Raw genomic sequence first — 21,988 nt, forward strand, 5'->3', positions numbered from 1 at the left:
GATGGGTAACTGTTCTCAGTTCCCTCGTCCCATTTTTCCCTCCTCTGAACTTCTGGAGAAGGAAGGAAGGCAGGAAGGCAGGCAGGCAGGCAGGCTGAACTCTGGAGTCTGTCCCCCACCCACCCCTACATCCACCCCACACACCCAGAGAGCGAGCCCTCTCCCCTGGCTTCAGGCAACCACTGAATGCAGCCTATGCCAACATATCCTCACTTCACGCCTTTCGTTCGGCCTTTTCCCCATCCAGCATCCTCCCAGACTACAACTCCCATCATCCCCAGCCAGAGAACAGCAGCTTGCTTTGACAGCACTGTGAGGGACAGAGTGGCAGGTGGGGTGTGGGGGGGGGGAGAAAGAATCCCTGGAAAGGAGAGATGGTGGGGAAACAACTTTATGGCCCCTTCTCTTTCCGGCTTCTTCTTCAGTTAGATACGGCCCGATCCTGACCTTGCTCTCTTGTCTGGCATAACATGGGGGCAGCCCAGTTTGCAGAAACAGGCGGGCGCTGCAGCAGTCTGCACCCGACCCTCCCCCCTTCACCCACGATCTGTGGCACAGACCAAGCCCTCGCAGGATCCCCCAAGAGATGACCCAACATGTCCAGTTAAATGGACACGTAGGAAACTCCTCAGTTTGCCCCAGATTGGCCCCTGCCTGCCGTGGGGCCTCAGGGTGGGGTCGCCCGCTCAGGGCAGGGCAGGGGCCGACTCTTGCCCTTGGGCTGCCCGATGCAGGGTTGCCCCCACCGTGTCGATGAGGTGCTGCAGGCCAACGAGGTAGCCGTCCTCGTGGTTGCCCTGGGCCCAGGCCACGTCGTGGTGGAGGCGGACGTCTCCCGGGGTGGGCAGCGTTTTGCCAAAGTCAATCATCCAGATGCTGGCCTGGCCTTTCCGGTCGTGGAGGAAAAGGAGGGAACTGCCAATCACCTGGTCGAGAAGGGAGAGGAAGAGGCGCCTTCAGGAGCAGAGCCCTCGGAGGGCCGTCTATGGAGGAGGCAGCAGGGACACGGTGAGAGACACACTTTCCAAGAACATCAACAGGCTATCCTGGCACTTCTCTCCGTTCTCAGCGAGGCGGCTGCCCCTGGGTGCCAACGCTGCTCTGTTTAGCCGCCATAGCACAGCTTGCAAGCGAGCAACAGGCCTGCCTTCCCACCTGATGGGAGGATGTCAGTAGTTCCCAGGTAGGGAAATGGGGTCTGTCCAGAGGCTCTTGGACTACAGCTCCCATTACCCACAACCAGTTCCTGTGGGCCATGGCTGGCGTTCACATCCCGCCACCCTGAAGGGCCCTTCATTTTGGGGAAAGCCGTTCCTTAGGGCGAAAGGAACGCAGCCCCTGAACCCGATGCTTTCCATCGCTTCCCCGTCAGTCTGCCCCGAGAGGGAAGGGGGGAGGCTGCAGGCCTTACCTCGTGGGTCTTGAAGAAGGTGGACTCGTCCAGAGCCTGACGCATACTCTCCAGGCGAGCAAGGTAGGCGCTCTGCCAAGGCAAGGACGAATGTTGAAGCAGAGAGGCGTCATCATCCTAAAACACACACGTGGCCACAGCCTGTGCCCCTCGCTAGAGCAGACCCTGCCCTAGGGCTGGGGGGTGGGGTGGGGGAGAGATCGCCGACTAGGAACAAGGAATGAAACCGGCCAGACTTTAAATGCTTCCTTTAGGCCGGAGCTACAGACATTTCAGTAACCACAAATTCCCCGCTGAACCCTTAAACTTGCCCCAATCCGATCACCGAGGGATGGCCCAGGATGGTGGCATTTAAAGGCTGAGAAAGTTTGCAACCCTGCTACACAGAAGCTGACTCCTGACCAGGCAAACTTTAAACTGGATTGTGCTCCGTACGTTCTGTGGAAACGCTGTGCACGCGGATCGCCATTACATTCGGACCAACGTGGTTCTCACTGGGCCCACCTCATCTACAATGCGGGTAGGGGCCCATTAACTAACTTTACTTGCTGTGGTGGAGCCTTGTGACTCTGATGTCAGCGAGGTGGTGCGTCTCCTGTGGCTTTTAGTCCGAACTCCACAGGAGCTCTCCACAGTGCTGAACGCTATTGCCGAAACAGGCCGGCCCCTTTAAAGTTCAGACTAAAAGCCAGAACCAATTCACTGCCCCCACTGACATGGAGTAACCAAATCCTGCCTCGCTCTCAAGCTGAAACCGACCTGCCTTTTTCCAGTCCGGAGACACACAATCCATGATGTCCGAAAGGAAAACTAACAGCACACAGGCTGGTGGGGGTGGAGGTGGGAAGAGATATGAAGGTCAGGGAGGAAACCCTCATTTGGGTCGTTCAGACAGCTTTTCCCCAACCCGGCCGTTTCTGGACCCCACTCCCTTCCACACCCCCACCATCTCTGGCTAATCCATCAGAGTGCAGGATCCGAAGGCCCAACCCAGCTGGAAGCCCCCAGTTTGGGGAAGTTCAAAGAGACGGCTGCATCAGCCTGTTTCACTAGGCACAGCAAAACAAAGCAGTTCAAATCTCAGCGCACCCTGAAGGCAATTTTTTTTACAAGATCAGCTTTCAAGAATTACAACTCACTTCTTCAGGCACGTGAAAATGTTGTGTCTCAAGAAGTGGATCACAATCTACAAAGCCTGACACTGCAGTTAAAAGTTCCCACAAGGGTCTGGGGGAAGGTTAGCCTCAACAACGACAAAATGTGCCTTTTTGTCCTTTACAGAGTGAGAAAAAATGGAGGACGGGACAGTAATAACTGAACATGTCATGCTTTATAAATCCCTTGGTTGAAATTGAGATAGCAAATAACAATAATACCACAGCTGGCATCCTGTTGAGCAGTTATGCAAAAGGCAAAACTTTTAGATGCAAAAATTGCTGCAAAGTTAAGCAATCTCCATAGATATCACGCAATTCCCCATGCAAGAGATGACGCTGGAGACTTCTTAACTTAATGGCATTTGCATTGAAAAGCTGTGCCTTTTGTGTGACTGTACAACAGGATTTTAGCCAATGAATGGCATTCCACTCTTCCCAACATCAGCAATGACCACTTTATTTATTTATTTATTTATTTATTTAATTTATATGCCGCCCACACTACCCAAAGGTCTCTTGATTTCCTATTTATTTCTTATTTATATCTCTCATTTATAGGCCGCCCAATGAGGGGAACTCAAGGTGGTCATGATTAAAAATAAATAAAGACACAAGAAACTACACATGAAACAAACCCAAACAAACTATAATAATTAAAAATGCATGGAATGATTAAAAACCTTTAAAAACAGACTTAGCTAAAAACCAGCATTCAAGTTATGGGTATTAAAAGCCTGCCCGAAGAAGTGAGTCTTCCGCTCTTGGTGGAAGGAATAAAAAGAGAGGGTGCAAACATGAATCTTCTCTAAGGGAGGGCACGCCACATCCTGGGAGCCGCCACGAAGAAGGCCCCATCTCAGGATCCCATCAAATGTCCCTGCGAAGGCCCTGGGACCCCAAGGAGGCCTTCCTCGGAAGAGCTTAAGGACTGGGAAGGCCAGTGTGGGGAGGAGCAATCCTTCCGACAGCCCAGACCCAAACTGTCCAGGACTTGATAGGTGAGGATCTCTTGTTACGTGCCATCAAGGCCCCTCCTTCATAAGACCATCATCATTCCTGCCATTACCAGCTCTACGCTGCTCTTGCAAGCCCAACACTGTGGCCTTAATGGACTATTTTTTAAAACAAACGTTCCAGTCTTCGCACCGGGCAGGCCAACAGGATCTGGCCTGGTTCTCGTTAGGGATCTGGATTTCGACCCGCTTCTCCCCTTCGATTCCAGGGCTCACCAGAACGTCCGCGCGGCTTTTGGTGAACATCATAAAGATCTCCACAATGTCCTCCTTCGTCCGGGTCCTTTTAAAGTCCCGCTGCACCGCTCCCCCCTCGATCTGCAAAGAGAAGGTCGGGAGGCCAGGCTCAGAGATACGGAGGGATCGCGGGAGGCCGCCGGGCGGGCGGGAGGGCCACATAATGCGCGCAGGCGATTCAGACGGGGCTGTCCGTCGGCCCGACTCCTCTCCTCCCCTGTCCGGCTGGCTACTCACCGTGATGCCCTCGATGCGGAAGCCAAGGGTGGCGCTGGAGCTGATCCCCTCCCGCCACTGCATGTAGCGGGGCTTGGTGACAGCGGCCTGGGAGTGCTCCTGGGCCGTGGGGGCCAGCGGGTCCACCTTGACCATCTTCTGGTACAGGTCCCGGCGCGCCACTGGCCGCTGATGCGCCTTGCACAGCTCCTCCTCCAGGTAGGTCCTGGAGGGGGGGGGGAAGGGCATCCGAAGGGGCAACAAGAGGGAAAGGCTGTTAAAGAGGGGAGTGCCGGGCCCCCAAAACTCCCAGGTGTCCCAGTTAGGAGCACGTGGTACAATATATGGAGGGACACCTTCCCATTTCTTCCTGCTGTCATTATTGCTATTCCCTGCTGTCAACTCCCTTCCAAATTTTGGCAAGCCTTGTCGTGCGAGATAAAGACCAAGATCATCTACACTCCTGTACGTATTTCAAATCACTATGTATGGGTGGAGAAAGCTGGAAAGTTAATAAAGACGACAGGAGAAAAAACAACTGATTTGTTTGAAATGCTGGAGGAGAGCTCTCTGGAAGCCCTTGACTGCCGGAAAGACCGACAAGGGGGTCTTAGATAAAATCAACCTTAACTATCGCTGGAGGAAAAATGTTGAAGCTGAGGCTCTCCAACCTTGGGCACCTCATGAGAAGGCAAGATTCTCTGGAAAAGACCATCATGATGGGAAAGGTGGGAAAGGGAGCGGGAAAAGAGGAAGGCCAAATGCAAGATGGACTAACTCACATGGGAACCCTCCACATAGCCATGGTCGGATGCAAAACATATGCCTCGGCTGCTTTTCTCTTTTTTCTGCCAACCACCTTGCCTGGTTTCTACTTGCTTGCCTTGAACTCAGGTGAGTAGTGAGCACACCTGCCCTTTTCTGCGTTGGAGAGTCCCCCCCACACCCTGGAGGAGATGCTGAGAGTGATGCACACCCAAATTTCGTGGTGAAACTGGCGGCTCAAAACAATGCACGGGGAGACCAAGGCAACCCACAGAAAAGTCCAGAATGTGGGCAGCCGGAACCCAGCTAGCCGTGGCCCTTTATCAGCTCAACGAGGAGCAGGCATTTGGTAAAGCTAACGGCTTCTAACTGCCCATTCAAGAGCAAGGCATGCCAAAAGCCACTCAGCCTGGGACCTAGGAGAAGTCACAACAGCATATTGTATCTGGGGGGGGGGGGGAATCATCCTCCCTGCCCCGCAAGAGCGAATGTGAGGATTTCAGCTCAGCTCCAAAGGGGGAGGGGACGAAGGACCTCCTCGCCGGGGCTATGGGGGAAATGGGAGCCCAGCCTCCACTCTAAGGCAGGATGAGGCCCTGACCTTGTGCCCATCTTGCAGTCCATGATGCTGGGCAAGTCGAGGCCGCGCAGCAAGTCGTCCATCTGGATATAGCGCTCCCCACCCATCTCCACCACGCCGTGGTAGGCCGGCACAAAGGGGCGCAGGGCGTCGGTCATCAGCTGGGCCAGACAGGTGTCTTCCACCGCGCTGAACTTCTTCAGGATCTGTCCCCTTTCACTGGGCTTGAAATTACCTGGGGAGGAAAGGGAAGGGAAGGGAAGGGGGGGCCGACTGTTGGAAGGGGCTCATCCAGCACACGGGGAAAGGGAGGCCACGGCAAGCTTCGGCTCCCTTGCTAAGAGAAGAGCCGCTCAGCCTTGCCTGGAAGCCCAGCAGTGGCTGGATGGGAAGAAGGAAATGCACTCTGTACATGCTCAGAGGCAAGTCCTTTGGGATGGGTTCCCTCCCCGTGGCTTGAAAGAGGCCCCAGTTTCTGATCTCCAAAGAGGCAGGACAAGAACTCACACACACCCCCGGGGCTCCTCTGGAAACGGCTGGGGCTTCTCCTGCTCCCCCTCCTCCCCAAGTCCCAGCTCTGCGTTCCATCCCGGCATCCATAGTGAGAAATGGGGATATCCCAGCACTGTCCCTCTACCACGACCCCCACAAGCCAGAGGCCACTGCAAAAGGCAGGCCACTACATTGGGCAACGAAGCGTCAGCAGCTGTCTTGCTGCCAGGAGCATGCTTTTTGCAAAGCCACAGCTCTTAATTGCCTTTTCAAGACCAAGCCCCTCCACCTACTTTGCATTACAACAGAAATAGGGCACAACAGTGGATCCTTGATGCCAAAATCCACCCCATTCCTCCTACCCAGGCAGGCTGTGCTGAAAACTGCAGCTTAGCTCCGGTGGACTGGAAGGGCGGGGGGTGGGTGGGGGGCAAATGATGCTACTGATCCCGTGACCCAAAACAGCCCCAGTGTGCGGGCCCCGTAAGCCCTGGCCCCACTAGGCCCCACTATCTCTTGGCGGGTGTTTCGCACTCGAACCTTGGTGGCCGGCCAGCTGCACCCAAGAGCTGCGTCTCCGCAGGGACCAGTGGACCATCGTGAAGAAAGTCTTCCAGGACTTGGTCTAGGAGAAAAGCAGGACCAGAAGGGTTAGAAGATTTGGGGGGGGGGGGCGGGAAGCAGCTGCAATGGAAGAAGCAGCACAGCCCCCCCTTCCCAAAAGTTCGTAATTCCAAACTTTAAAAGACACAATGAACAGAGGTGAAATGGCTCCTAATCCGAGGTGATTTAATTGTGGGCGTCTTCCACAGGGAGAGGTTGATCTAAATGATCCTTGGGGGTCCCTGCCAGCTTCCGGGTTCTACGTACAGTCTTTAGGGTTCAGGATTCTGGCTGGCCTCCCCAGGGCTGAAAGGGGAGCACCGAGCGAGCGAGTGAGCGAGCGAGCTTTGCGCTGATCGGCCCTTTTCTCTTCTACTCCACAGGCCAAAGGTCTGCCTTTCTGTCCAGCCTGGCCACGTGGCCTCCTTTTTCTGCACCATCCTCTCTCCCAGCAGCTGCGTTTTGCTTTGTTCTCTTTGATTTCATACCTTCTTTCACCAAAACCCCTCTGGGTTGTGACAGATGCCTATATCAGCTCCGAATCCCGAGATCCTTTGGGAACAAGCGCCCCCAGTGAGTGCGTGCTTTCTCCTGAGCAACCCTCCCTTTCCTCTCCTCTCCCTCTGGACCCAATCCGCAGATTTACTTTCCCGGACTAGAACCCGGGCCAGCCTGACTGGGGGAAAGTCAAGGAGTTTTAGGCCAAAAGGATCCACATTTTGAAGCGTTCGCTGGCTGGGAAAGGGGACTCTCCATCCTCAGAGCAATTCGTCTTCAAACTCCCCTCAGGTTTAAATAGCTCAGATTTATCGTAATATAGCTGGATCACCCTCTATAAAGTAGGAGATGCCTGCCCCCCCCCATAAGGAGGCCCCAAGGAAAGCCGCTCCAGATTTGTACATGAGGACCGGAGCCTTGGGGTCCGGAGAGAGCAGGAGGGGCGCCAAAGGAGGGGTTTCTTTCTCCCTGAGCGCCACACACCCAAAAAACGTGCATTTTATTTTTTGGAGGTAGGGGCCCAGGAGGCAGCCTGGCTCTTTCCCTTCCCCCTCGCAACCCTTTTGTCAGGCCATTCACCAGCCTCTGTCACTACAAGAAAGGGAAGCCGCAATTCAAATGCAAGAAGCCTCAAGAGGAGGTGCTGAAAAGCGGAAGGAAAGGCTTTGCCAAATTGGGGGGAGGCGTTAAGGGGAGGGAACAACAGGCTTAGCAACGGGGGGGGGGGGGAGGGCAGGCAGGACCCAAGCTTGCCAGAGCTTGAAAAAGGTACGTTCTCTCTCTCTCTCTCTCTCTCTCTCTCTCTCTCTCTCACACACACACACACACACACACACACACAAAAAGAGCCAATTCCCTACTTTCTCTGGAACTTACAGTCCCAAGGAAAAAAAATAACCTTTCTGGGCACTACCTCCTGCAAAACTATTGTTCCCACTGGCCATGCGCTGCTGGTACAGCTCGACCTTGCTGCGCATGCTGGAGGTTCCAGGGCACAGCTGCAGCCGCGGTCTGCTGTCAAAAGAGCAGCTGATGATGATGCAGAAGTAGCAAGGAGGCCCCTGCAAAACAAATCCAGGGGGGCCATTTCCCCCCCCCATCCGCCGTCCGGTCTGTGTGCAACGTCCTAGCCGGTCAGAAGGCAAATGCACCGTTTCCTGCGAGTGTTTTCCTCCTCCAGCAGCAGAGGATTGAATTGCCTTGCGCACAAGCACACGCCTTGGCGAGACGCGAAGCCCAAGGCCTGGGCAGCCCTCTTGGTTGCCATACGCTGGGGGTGGCGTGTTCAGGGCGGCCGTGGGTGTCCTGGGAAGACGTTCGGTCTCCTGGCAGCGAGGGCAAACAAGGCTCCCAGGAGAAAAATGGGGCGGTGGGGCCATTTCAGCGATCACCCCCCTAGCCAGGCTGCTCACGGGAGTCCAAACGTACAGGTAGCTGGACTGATCCAGTATACCAATACACCAGTTCTAGCCCATCCCATCTCCAACAGAACCAGATATTTTGTAAGGGGTCTTGTGTACCAGACAAAGCCCCACCTCATCCATTGCATTGCATTTTCTTTGTTTTTTGTGTGTGCTGTTTGATCCCTTTCTGACTTCTGCTATAAATTAATGAATTAACAGCCCTTGTTAGCACGAGGCCATGGCTTCGTTCAAGGAGTCAATCCATCTCACATTTCAGTCGTCCTCTTTTCCTGCTCTTCAACGTGGTTGTCCTTTCCGGCAAGCCTTGCCTTCTCAGGAGATGATCAAGGCATCACAGCTTCAGTTTTGTTGTTTCAGCTTCTCTAGTGAGGCAACACACACAGCTCCCAGCAAACAGCTTCGGCTGAAAAAAGCTCACCCCCCCCAACAGCTGCCTCTTCCTCTCACCTCAGAGGGAACCAGGAAGCCTCGCAAGGAGTGGGTGAGAAACCATCCACGCTCAATTAAAAAAAAAACCACAGCTACTTCAAAGTGGAAACCACTGTCACGGCAACAATGAGGGTTAACATATAATAAGCCACGTGGAGTGGAAATTGCAGCAGTATATGCTCTGAAGGTTCCTTCAAGCAACACATGACAAGGCACAATTTTAATTTTTTCCCCTGGGTCAGCATGTGAGGGGCAGAGACAGAAGTTAAGTCCAAACTATACATTTCTAGCTTCTTCCCTCAGGATAAGCAGAAGTCATCACCTGAAAACCATGTGCAGGAAATATATACCCCCCCCTCCCCAAATCTTGTGCTATCTACAAACATTTCGGCTTTAATTTATCTGCTCATCGCAACAAGAACAGATCCAACGAACCGGTGGGAATAGTATAGGAAATAGACCCTTTTGTAAATTTAATTCATCCAGTGTCCCTTCTCTAATGGATCTGGCCCCAATTTTAAAAAAATTAACTGTGAGTTTTCATGGAGAGTCCATGGAGTGCAATATCCAAGGTGCAGGCTTCTATGGGATGCTGAGAAGAACAAAAAAAAAAAAAAAAAGAATTGAGAAAATAAATGTCAATTAAGTGATGCATTTGTGGTTTTGAACAGCGATGTCCAAAATTTACCAGGCAACTATAGCAGTAGTTTTCTGTATCACATTTTCTCCCGATCCTAATCCCCCCCCCCCAATGATTGCTTTTTTTCACATCATGAGAAGGCAAGATTCTCTAGAAAAGACAATAATGCTAGGAAAAGTTGAAGGCAGGAGGAGGAGAGGAAGCCCAAATACAAGATGGATTGACTCCATGGAAGAAGCCACAGGCTTGAGTTTACAGGAGCTGAACGTGGGTGGGGGGGGTGGGGGGGTGGGGGTTGAGTTCAGGGCATTTTGGAGATTCCTCCTCATTCATAGGGTTGCCAGGAGTCAGAGGCAACTTGCCCGCAGAGAAGAACAACAACAACAGCAGCGGTTTGGGAAACGTGTTGCTTATAATTTCTCAGAGAAACCAAGGCATAAATAGCCAACGAAGAGAAGTAAAACAGGCTATAGGTTTTTTAAAAATTCCCATCAACCGTAGTTTCAGAATAGGGCATAAAACAGAAACGTTACTCTCTTAGCTAGCTGGGAGCTGAAATTTTTACTAGCCGTCGTTAACATGGGGGCTGGGATGAAATGAAAAGAAAACGGTGATCCCTTCCTTGCACTTCTCAGACGCGCAAAGGACAGGAAGCTCATGTGGGGAGCTATTTTAAGTCCAACTGTGTGAACAAAAAAGAGAGAGAGATTTTAAATGGGGTGAAAAGTCAGCCTGGGATTCAGGCCCATCCTCTCCTTGAATCATCCTCCAGCCATGTCCAGAGAGCCTCCGTCTGTCTCTTCAGCCCCCCAAGAAGAGCTGGCAGAAGTCAACCAATCCTCAGCACAGAGACATCCTAACCGTGGCCATGATGACATTCAACTACCCTCCCCAGTACCTTGCTGGCTGGGGGATTATGGGACTTGTAGTCCATCAAAATGAACTTTTCAAGTCTATTGAGTCATACCCTTCTTAAAGAAAAAAAGAGAAAGAAGCCAACTGCAAATAATTGTCTGTATTGTATTAATTCGGAGTTGAGATCCGCAGGTGACAGGCCTAAGACTTTTTTAAAGAGAAAGAATCCCCCAAAGAGCCGATCATGGGTTGGAGAGGTTTGAAATTATCCATCTAAAGTTAGCCAGAACAGAGACAGGTGGGCAGGTACGCTGGTTGCGTAGTCACAGACCTCCCCTTCTGGAGTAAAATGTACTACACTAGGATAAAAAATATTTCCCCCCCAAATGTTCGTGTAATATAAATCAGGAAAAGCTGTTTTTATGCAAACCGAAGTCTTCGCTTGCCCTGCCTTTTGGCACGCACGGACGCCACTATATAGACGGGCTCTCTGCTCATCGGATGGGTCTCTGGGGGTTTGGAGGTCCTTCCCTTGCCAGTAAAAGCCAGGAAAGGGGCTGGCAAGACTAACCGAAATGCGCATTCTGGGCCGAATGCAGCTTCCTCTCTTCCTGTTCAAATTCAACCTTTATATTCACAAGTTCATATTCACAAGAATCTTCTTTCTAGAAAGTTTTTTTGGGGTGTGTGTGTGTGATCATATTGCCCTTAGTGAATGGCATGTGTTTTATTTTGAAGACTGTCACGGAAATCCTACCTTCTCAGTCATGGCCTCATCCGGACAAGGTTGTTAGGGCCCCCCCTCCTCCCTACGAATCTCTTCACAAGGTATGACAGATTTGCCCTGTTTCAAGAGACATTCAAAAGCATCCTCTCCTCAACTATTCTACATGCGTTCCCAGTGTCACAATCATTTAGGGGTTTGTATTTATTGCTTGCTTTGAGAAATGTAATGTCGGGTGGTTGAGTTATTGTTTTATTTAGCTGCTGTAAACCGCTTTGCACGCCATCAGTGGTCTATACCAGTGGTTCTTAACCCTTTTGAAAGAAACGCCCCCTTGAGCCATTGAGGAAGTTATCATCACCCCCCTCCCCACGGTGATATCTTTCTTATTTATTTATTTATTTATTTATTTATTTATTTATTTATTTATTTATTTATTTATTTATTTATTTATTTACGACACTTAAATCCAATGACCCCTGAAAACAAAATTCAATTCCAAGAAAATGAAATGCCCCCAAAAAGTAACATTTAATGATTTAGTTGCAAGCGAATTTTAAGAAGCAAAAAGAAATATAAAAAGGGCATAAAAACAAACCACAATGCAGGAACTAAAAATTTCAAGACGAAAACTCTGAAACTAAATTAAGATTGGAGGAAAATATATATTCATGCACACTGTAAAAAGGCTGCAGCCATCTTAACAGGTTTGGCTTGCTCCAGCGCCCCCCTACCGCCCCCTTCTGCTCCAGCGCCCCCACACTGCCCCTTTTCGTTCTACCGCCCCCCTGAAAAATGAAATCGCCCCCTGGGGGGCATTATCGCCCACGTTAAGAACCACTGGTCTATACAGTCGTGTGAAAATGAAAGTACCCCTTTTTTGAATTTTATGGTTTTACATATCAGGACATCATATAACTCATCTGATCCTTAGCAGGTCTGAAAATTATGTAAATACAACCTCGGATGAACAGTAACACGTGACACAATGTCATGATTTATTTTACAAAAATAAAGCCAAAAGGGAGAAGCCATGTATGGGAAAACTAAATACATCTTATGATTCAATGGCCTGTAAACCACTTTTAGCAGCAATAACATGAAATAATAGTTGTTTCCTGTATGACTTTTATCAGTCTCTCACATCGTTATGGGGCAATTTAGGGCCCACTCTTCTTTAGAATGCTGCTTCAGTTCATTGGAGGCTTGCAGACATTTGCTTATTTCTACACAGCTCTCTTAAGGTCCTGCCGAAAGGGATTGAGGTCTGGACTTTCACTGGACTCCTCTCTTCTTTTTCAGCCATTCCGTGCTCGGGATCCTGCTCCATGACCCAATTTCAGCCAAGCTTCAGCTGTTGGATTGATGGCCTCTTATTAGACTCTAGAACAAAGGGTCAACTCCATGACTGCAAAGTGCCCAGGTCCCGGGACTGCAAAACAAGCCCAAATCATCACCCCTCCACCACCGTGATTGACAGTGAGTGGGTAGATGTTTGTGCTGATATGCTGTGTTTGTTTTTTGCCAAATGTGCTGCGCATTATGGCCAAGCATCTCCGCTCCCGACGTCTAAGTGGTTTGTCTAGAACAGTGGTTCTTAACCTTTGCTACTTGGATGTTTCTGAACTGCAACTCCCAGAAACCCCAGCCAGCACAGTTGGTGGTGAAGGCTTCTGGGAGTTGCAGTCCAAAACTCCTGAGTAACACAAGGTTAAGAACCAGTGGTCTAGAAGACAACTATGCTCTGCTGCCATGTTCTTTTTAGAGAGAAGAGGCTTTCTCCTGGCAACCCTTCCTAACAAACTGTACACATTCTGTTTTTTTCTAATTGTACTGTCATGAACTTTAACATTTAAACTTTACTCAAGGCCCGTAGAGTCTGAGATATAACTCTTGGGTTTTTTGCAATTTCTCCAAGCATTTGTACAGTTTGACTTCAGGGCGAATTTGCTTGGATAGTTACCATCTCTGGGAAAACTGGCAACCGTCTTGAATGTTTTCCACTTGTGAATAATCTTCCTCACTATAGAATGATGAAATTTAAATTGTTTGTAAGTCGTCCTGCAATCCTTCCCAGATGTACGGAAAGCAACAATTGCTTCTTAACAACCGCTGCTGATTCCTTTCTCCTCAGCATTGTGGTAACACACACCTGAATGCTCCAGACCAGCAAACTGCTAGAAACTTCAGCTTTTATGAAGGTGGTCACACTTACTGATGATCAATTACTCCAGGGCATTTGGTTAGCAGCCTTTCGCTGCTACTTAGCCTCTTAATTTCTATGGAAGCAGTAAAGGTGTACATAGTTTTTCACACATGGCATTTCCCATTTCGGCTTTATTTTTGTTAAACAAATCATGACACGGTGTAATATGCCATGTGTTGTTGTTCATCTGAGGTTGTGTTTATCTAATTTTCAGACTTGCTAAGGACCAGTTGATTTTTATTATGTCCTGATCCATAAAACCATATCATTTAAAGAGGGCGTGCTTTCTTTTTCACATGACTGTAAGATTTCTCTTTTTCTTTTGTACTCTTTCCTGCAGATGAACTGCTAAGGATGATGTACTTTAAAATTCATCTGTGGATGACTGATTGTTCTTGCTCATTTACTATTGTTGTTGTCTACATTTGGAGTGAACAATCAATCGCCTTTCTGTTTCCTCCCTGCACTTTCTGGGCTGGTTTTGAGGGTTCTGTAGCACTTATGTGGCTCTTGCACCAGAAAGCAGAATGGGAAAACCAAAACAGAAGAACCTGAACGATGTATTTTCGGCGTTATTGAAAGAACGTGAAATGAAAGCCCCCAAAATGAAAGCAATAGGAATGTTTCCCTGCTCCGGCACATCCTGACGAGGGTCTCGTGACCTTTTCCAAGGGAAAGACCCTCCCTGTGGAGGGTTTGCTCTCAAGGCACCCCCTTCTTCCTGCCCCCCCCACCCCACTCACCTTCCGCAGCACCCGCTTCTTCTCTGCTGGCGACGTTGGGCTCTGCTCCGTGTCACTAAAGACCTCGTCTGACTCCTGGGACGACCCGGCCAGGGAGGAGCAGGTAGACGCACCAGAGACGGGAGGTTGATGATCGGGAGCACAGCTGCCCCTGAGAGGGACTGGGGACACCCCCGGATGAGCGCAGCCCAACACGGCCCCCTCAGGGATGGAAGAGAAACCCTGGGCTTCTGGCGAGGGGTCGCTGGGGAAGGTGCCCGGGGAGGGCCGTGGGGCACCTTCTCCCCTCTCCGCGGATCCTTTTGCTTCCGATCTTGATCCTTCCGCTTCAGGAGGTTTGGGAGGTGCCTCCAGGGTGTCCCATCGCTCCCGCTCTGGAGGCTGAACGAGAGCTTTCGCAGAAGACCACTCCAGGCTGCTACCACCTTCCATGGGTTCCTCAGCAGGGGGGGGCAGCTCGACCCCCTCTGAAATCTCTCCTGGGCTCAACTCTCTTAGGCAATATCAGCCGTTGTAACCCTAACCCCGGTCCAGTCCCTGCTTCCTTCAGGCACGCTGTGAAGAAAAGCAAAAAGGGGAGGTCGTTTCAGAGCCTTGTGGCACAGGAGTTAAACAGCAGCACTGCAGTGAAGACTCTGCTCACGACCTGAGTTTTGGTTCAAGGTTGGCTCAAGCTTCTGGGGTTGAGTATTTTGTTTGTTCGTTTGTTGAGAATATTTCTATGCCGCCTTTCTCTCCAAAGGGACTCAAGGCAGTTTGCACCATTAAACAATATTTAAAAGCTAAAACAGTAAGTATACAATTAAAAAAAAAATTAAACAAAAATGGTAACTAAAATCAATATTCAAACACATTTAAAACCACAGAGCACAAAAATCCACTTAAAACCCCTCTCAGACCACTAGTCATTTGTGGTCTGAGAGGACCACTGAAGATGAAGGTCTTTGCCTGCCTGCAGGAGGACAGCAAAGATGGGACCAACCTGGCCTCCAGTGGGAGGGAGTTCCAAAGTCTGGGAGCGGTGGCAGAGAAGTACTCAGCTTGTTCGGGGCGGCAATGTAAAACCACCCAGAGAGTGTTTTAAGTGCCAGGGCCTCCTAGAACGGCTGTGTCCCAAATGGAGAGCCACCCCCAGTCATTTTGCTACCTGAGGCAAAGGGCAAGATGGCGCCCCTAGACTGGCAGTTATATTTCGTTTCCACAGGGGCAACAGAATCAATTCTCCACCACATATGAGGCCAGTAGGCTAGTTTAGAGGAGGTCAAAATGGCGTCTTCCAAAGTGGGTCCAAGATGGTGGACATCAGTCAGCAACCGTCTCCATGGTTGTTTTGCTGATGTTGTTGTTGTGCCACCAAGTTGCCTCTGAATCGTGGCAACCTTATGAACGAACAGCCTCCAGAATATCCTGCGAAACCTCGGCCCTGCTTAGCTCTTGCAAACTCCAGCCTGGGGCTTCCTTCAGAGAGTCCGTCCATCTTGCCTTTGAGCTTCCTCTTTTCCTCCCACTATCTCCATACTAGATACCATAACACAGTGGGTGGAGGATTCTGAGGAAAGAAACCTTGCGGACGTTGGCCCTTAAAATGCAGGAAGACACTTTAATTAGCAACTTCCTGCGTTTGTTCTCTCCCAGATTACCTGCTCCGGGTGCCTCTTCTAAAGGAAGCACAATTTACAAGGCACAAATCAAAACTATAATCCAAAGAACTGACCCTAATGTCCTTGTGTTTTTTTAAAGTATGTTTTTAAAAATCAGTGCAATGATGCACTTTTCCAGAAAGCAGTTTCTAAATTGTCTCTCCCCCCCCCCCATGCATAAGAAATAAAGTTGGATTAACATTGGATTAACAGTGTTTCTATTGAACACCAAAATAGTTTGTCGGTTACTACTAAATTGTGTCCCTGGTACAAATACTCTGGGATAAGCCCTCCAAAAATAACGGCACAATATTTGTATATGCTGACAACTCCCAAATACAGGTGGGCCTTTTAACGTGCAAGACCTAAGGTTATCCCTTCAGCACTACTTCAGGGCTGTATTAAAGGAACCCCATTACAAAACCGTGTGTGTCCTTGCACACATGTTGTTGAAACACTTGCCTATATTTTACTGTTCTGTCCTTTTTACAGAGAAGTGTACAAAGAGCTAATTTGCCCTTTGTTAATCAAGAAGGAGGTTCATCTGAATTCTGTGTATCTTTTCTTCTCCTAGACCAAGATAAACAAGTAACACCACAGATAGCCAAATTTTTAGTAGTAGCAATTAAAATTAGCTCAATTATGGTTCTAAAGGAGTAATCTTATATACTTTTGGTAGGTATAGTTATCCGATGCATATGTATTCATCAGTTATTTTGGCTCAGATGCGTTGATTCTGCATCTTTGTAGAGTTTATACTTACCTAGCTATGGCACATGGGTAATGCAAATAAAGGTTGATTGATTGATCTTGCCCCAGAGCAAGACCTCAGAGGACGCCTACACAGCAGAAGAGCGTCCCAAGGGCAAACAGGGCAAACGGATCGAACCCGAAAAGGGGACGCCATGCCCCAGGAAAAGGCGCTCCCGGACAGACTCCCCGACACCCCCCCGCTCCCTCCCAAGGGGACCAAGAGGGCTTGGCCAACCCACACTGGGCAGGCGGGCACGACAACTGCGAGCAGAGCCCAAAACTGGCTGCGACACCGGGCATGAGGCGAGCCAGTCGGGCAGAGTGAACGAACGGCACAACCGTCTGCACTCTCCAAATCTTCCAAAACAATCAAGAGTCCTCCAGGGATAGAGACCCTTTCCGAGGAAGCAGCAGGAAGCCCTCTCTTGTAGAAGGTTTGGAAAGAGAGGTTAAGATTCCTCCATGGGCCTGTCCGTCCTGGGTCGGTCCCACCATCAGGGAGCCAAGCAGCAGGTCCTGGGAAGGTGGCATCAGGGGAGCCCCCCCCGGGTCCGCCCTCCCCTCTTCGGGAAGACCGGGATGGGCATGTTCGGCAGGCAACCCTTCAGGGGACTGGAAAAGTCCCTCCTCCAAAAAAAGAGACACTTTTTTCCAACTGGGGCCACCATCCCTTTGCTCACCTCGAAATGAGGTCCGACTCCCTTTCCGTACATGGAGCGGGGGATGGGAGGGCGCTGGGCTTGTCCTTGGCCTCAGGCAGCCGGAAGTCTTGGGTCATCTCTATCCCCTCAGCCAGTTTGGTCTTGGCAAGGAAGTGATTTTAGGGAGAGCTGGAAAAAGTCATTTAAAGGTGAACAATGACACGCTGAAGCCATCCATAGCCAGACAGTGTGGCAGGATGATGCTCTGAGACCCAAAGCATCCTGGAGGCTGGCCGGTTTCTCAGGAGGTCTGGGAACCTCAAAGACCCGTATCTATCCTTTCCTTTGATCTCATGAGGGCAAGAACAGCCGCTGCTCGCGATGAGGAAAAAGCACGCTGCAGGATTTCGAAAGGGCAGAGGAACTAACATGCGCTGGATTATGGAGAAAGCCAGAGAGTTCCAGAAAAACATCTATTTTTTGCTTGATTAACTACGCAAAAGCCTTTGACTGTGTGGACCGCAACAAACTATGGCAAGTCCTTAAAGAAATGGGAGTGCCTGACCACCTTGTCTATCTCCTGAGAAATCTATACTTGGGACAGGTGCAACAGTTAGAACTGGATATGGAACAACTGATTGGTTCAAAATTGGGAAAGGAGTACGGCAAGGCTGTATATATTGTCCCCCAGCTTATTTAACTTATATGCAGAATACATCATGCAAAGGCTGGACTGGAGGAATCCCAAACCGGAATTAAGATTGCTGGAAGAAATATCAACAACCTCTGATATGCAGATGATACCACTCTGATGGCAGAAAGTGAGGAGGAATTAAAGAACCTTGTAATGAGGGTGAAAGAGGAGAGTGCAAAAAACGGCCTGAAACTCAACAAAACTAAGATCATGGCCACTGGTCCCATCACCTCCTGGCAAATAGAAGGGGAAGAGATGGAGGCAGTGTCAGATTTTATTTTCTTGTGCTCCATGATCACTACAGATGGTGACAGCAGCCACGAAATTAAAAGACGTCTGCTTCTTGGGAGGAAAGCGATGACAAACATCGAGCGCATCTTAAAAAGCAGAGACCTCACCTTACCAAGAAAGGTCTGCATAGTCAAAGCTATGGTTTTTCCAGTAGTGTTGTTTGGAAGTGAGAGCTGGACCATAAAGAAAGCAGACGGCCACAGAATTCTGAAGCCGAGGCTCCAATCCTTTGGCCATCAGATGAGAAGTGTGAAGAGGAGAAGGGGAACGACAGGGGACGAGATGGCTGGACAGGGTCATCGAAGCGACCAACATGAATTTGGTACCAAAATCCGGGAGGCGGTGGAAGACAAGGAGGGCCTGGCGTGCTCTCTGGTCCATGGGGGGTCATGAAGAAAAGTGGGGGCACAACAAGAAGCAAAGTGCTCGGAGGTGCTCTTGGCCGCCTTCTTCGCCCTGCCGTGAAAGCAGTTTCTTCGAGGACCCCCCCCTTTGGCCCTGTTCCCCCTCCCAAACCCGGTCAGGTCAGGGGAGAAGAGCCCCCCCCCGGCAACCCCCTCCGGGCACCTTCACACCCCCGCCCGCAGCAGGGGGCGCCTTTTCTCCGCTCCTTCTCCCCCCCCAAAAAAGGACCCTCCAAACTAGAGGTCCCGACTCCCGGTGACAGCCAAGCGGGGGCGGAGAGCAAGGTCACCCTGCGAGTAGAGGACGGCGAGGGGAAAACAAACCCGCCCCAGACACACACACAGACGGGGAACCCAATCCATTCCGGCTTCCTCCCTCCCTCCTCTAGCAGGGCTGGGCAGTCCAGCAACCGACAGGAAACCCCCCCCGAATCTCCTATTTTGTGCTCGACCCCCCCAAAAAAGTCCCCTCGAAGAACACCTCCTCATCCCCCCCCCCCCGTGTGAATCTCAGCCTCCCCTTGCTTTCTGCAAAACCACCCCTTTCTCTGCTTTGCTGGCTCTCTTCTCGCCCCCCACCACCACCTCCGCCCCCCCCAGCAAACGTCTCACCTGGAAAACCCGCACTGGGTTACCTGGCCGGGGGGGGGGGGGGGACTCCCGGGCGCTGCAAACCACATCCTTGGCCGCCCCGAAGGCGACTCGCAACCGGCGCGGATCTCGGGGGGGGGGGGGGGAGGCCGAAAGGGAAGCGAGGGGGGGGGGGGAGAAGAAAGCCTTGTCTGGTGCTGCCCCCTGCTGGACCTCGGAGGGACAGCACCCTCCTGCGGGGAAATCCCGGGGGAGCTGCGCTTCAAGGGGAGGAAAGGGAAGAGCGCCCTTGCCATGTGCAGAGTGCCGCCTTCTCTTCGCTCTCCACCTCCTCCCCCTTCTGAAGAAAGCAAGCCTTGAGAATATTATGACCCGACGGGCAGTTTAAAAGCTTTTAAAAACCCTTCATTTCAAGATTCTGTGCGTTTCGAAGGAAAGGCTAAAAGTTGTCGTCCTTTCCTTAGAGATCAACTCTCCCTCTCTGCTGTCCTCTTCAAACTACAGCATCACCACCACCACCACCATCATCCCCAGTCTCTCGAGGGCCTCCAGAAGCCTCACTTCAGAAGCCTGGGACCCGGAGAAACAGCTGGAGAGGCTTCAGTTTTGCTTAAAAGGGGGGGGGGGAAAGGGGGCCTTGTATGAGGACATTTTTTAGCATTGCCCAAGCAGAAGTGAGGAGCGAGTAGGCCTGCTTGCCTCCCACCACGAGGTGGAGGTGGTTGTTTAGCCGTGCCGGACTCTTCTTCGTGACCCCCCCCCCATGGACCAGAGAGCCCCCCAGGCCCTCCTGTCTTCCACTGCCTCCCGGAGTTCGGTCACATTCATGTTGGTCGCTTCGGTGACCCTGTCCGCCCATCTCATCCTCTGCCTTCTCCTTCTCCTCTTGCCTTCATACTTTCCCAACATCAGGGAATTTTAGGAAACTGGCCGTTTCTTCTGCACACACACCCAGCTCTGTAATGCCCAGCCTGATAAAAAAAAATTTGGGCAAAGTTAAGAGCTAACCTTGATAAGGGTTTGGTCCCATAATTGGTGAGCCTTTTCTGCAAAGAAAGGGTGGGATCAGATAACAATATAGCTTGTGTTTCGGACTGCTGGTGAGGCAGTTTAGTCCGAGTTATTTTCTGGTCATTACGTTTATTTTGCTGTTTATTTATTGAATTTCATACCATCCAATTAGCAACAAACAGTACTCCAGATAAGGCACAACGTGCTTACCCACTTGAGGCAGTATACTCGGCCATTTAGTTCTCCATTGACTAACTTTCTGAATACTTGCAAGGAGAGGGCCTGGCGCCCCCCCAGGGTGGTTTGTTCCCTAGCGACGGGGCCACCACCGAGAAGGCCCAGTTTCGTGTTGAGTCCTTCCTTGCCTCTCTCAAGGTGGCCACTCTCGGCCACGAGGCCCGGGAGGAACGAGTTATACAGGCCAGTGGACCCCTACCTTGGGCCTCCAGATGTTCTTGGACAACATCTCCCAGAAGCCTTCACCACCACCTCTGCTGGCCAGGATTTCTGGGAGTTGAAGTCCAAGAACATCTGGAGGCCCAAGGTTGGGGACCACTGACACAGGCGGTTGTGGGTTTTTTGGACATAATGGCATAAACCATTTCTGAAATATCTTCCTTACCTTGAAAGCCCTCTTAGAGTTGTTTCAGTCAATTCCAACTTGATTACAGGTAACAACAACAACACATGACGTACAGGAGATTGTGAGCCAGCCAACCTTGTGCTCCGGGCATAATCCAGACCTTTTTGGTCCAGCATTAGGGGGGGCTGCTTTATTATTATTATTATTATTATTATTATTATTATTATTATTATTATTATTATTATTATTATTATTATTATTATTATTATTATTATTATTATTATTATTATTATTATTATTTTTATTTTTATTTTTATTTTTATTTTTATTTTTATTTTTATTTTTATTTTTATTTTTATTTATTTATTTATTTATTTATTTATTTATTTATTTATTTATTTATTTATTTATGGAGCTTGGATGGACCAATCAGGATTGGATTGCATGTGCAAAGAAGGTTTGCTTTAAAGGAGATTGTGCCCAAGAAAGGGACTTTCCCACCTGGATATGGTATGATCCAGCCTCCCGGTCTGATTGCACCCAAAGGCTCTTCTGAAAGCAAGACGGGCTGCACGCATTTTAAATGGTAGGGGGAAATGGGAGGAAGTCACGAGGAATTTGGGGAAGGGATTCTATCCCTCAGTAACAAGGATCTGAAAGAGTATAGGTTTGTAATAGGATTCCCTTCTGTAATGGTTTGCTGGGTCAGTTTGGGAGAGCAGGTGTTTATCCTGGCAGTCCCCATGGTTATACATGCTCCAGAGGTAGAGACCAAAAATATAGGTAGCTGAATCAGGCCCTGTTAACCATGGAGGAACAGGTGTTTTGTCAGGTTAATGGCTCTGAATTGCCCACTGAAGACCAGACCACCCTCAACCCCTTGCAACAATAGGTTCACTCCTTGTTAAGAAGGGTATCAAAGGAGGAGCAGCAACGGCACTTACTATACACCGTTCTTATCTTGGTGGATTCTTAATCTGACTGAGAGCTGGAAATCTGGGATCACCAGGCTGGTGCCTTGACTCTAGCTAAATACCCAGCAGAATAAACACATTGGGCCACCACACCGATTTTCTCTCTCTCTCTCTCTCTGCAGAGTTTATTTGCGTTTTTTGCCCGTGCGCCTTGTCTTGCAGCCCCAGTTTCTGGGAGGGCTTTGGCTACGGCTTCTGGGGACCTCGTGGATGATAAACAGCATCCAGGGCTGATTCTCCTGGCTTTCCAGGGAGCTGGATGCTGCCTCGGCCTGAGGATTTGGTGCCTCTGTACCTGGAGGAGGACGTGGTGCCTCTGTAGCTGGAGAAGGGGGCACTGGGAGCTCCTCGTTCGGTAGCTTGGGGGGCTCCTCGTTCGGTAGCTTGGGAGGCTCCTCCGGAGGGGTTGGCGT

At 50.2% G+C, this 21,988-nt stretch overlaps 1 protein-coding gene across 3 annotated transcripts; it reads right to left on the minus strand.

Annotated features, from left to right (window-relative positions):
- Positions 1–681: 681 nt before the first annotated feature.
- Positions 682–19,070, minus strand: LOC110071116 (inositol-trisphosphate 3-kinase B). 3 transcript variants are annotated; one of them, XM_072983833.2, is made up of 8 exons: positions 19,029–19,070; positions 13,994–14,548; positions 6,412–6,496; positions 5,401–5,614; positions 4,056–4,260; positions 3,798–3,899; positions 1,412–1,483; positions 682–926 (listed from the first exon to the last, which is right to left on the minus strand). In XM_072983833.2, exons 2-8 carry the CDS (start codon positions 14,423–14,425, stop codon positions 687–689), a joined length of 1,350 nt encoding a protein of 449 aa, XP_072839934.2. In that variant the 5' UTR covers positions 14,426–14,548; positions 19,029–19,070; the 3' UTR covers positions 682–686. The 3 variants fall into 3 exon arrangements, with proteins under 3 accessions (XP_072839934.2, XP_078238132.1, XP_078238131.1); XM_078382006.1 differs by lacking the exon at positions 19,029–19,070 and adding an exon at positions 7,886–9,417 and having other exon boundaries at positions 13,994–14,128; XM_078382005.1 differs by lacking the exon at positions 3,798–3,899.
- Positions 19,071–21,988: the final 2,918 nt, after the last annotated feature.

This window comes from Pogona vitticeps, chromosome 15 (genome assembly GCF_051106095.1).
Source record: "Pogona vitticeps strain Pit_001003342236 chromosome 15, PviZW2.1, whole genome shotgun sequence".
Classification (NCBI taxonomy): domain Eukaryota; kingdom Metazoa; phylum Chordata; class Lepidosauria; order Squamata; family Agamidae; genus Pogona; species Pogona vitticeps.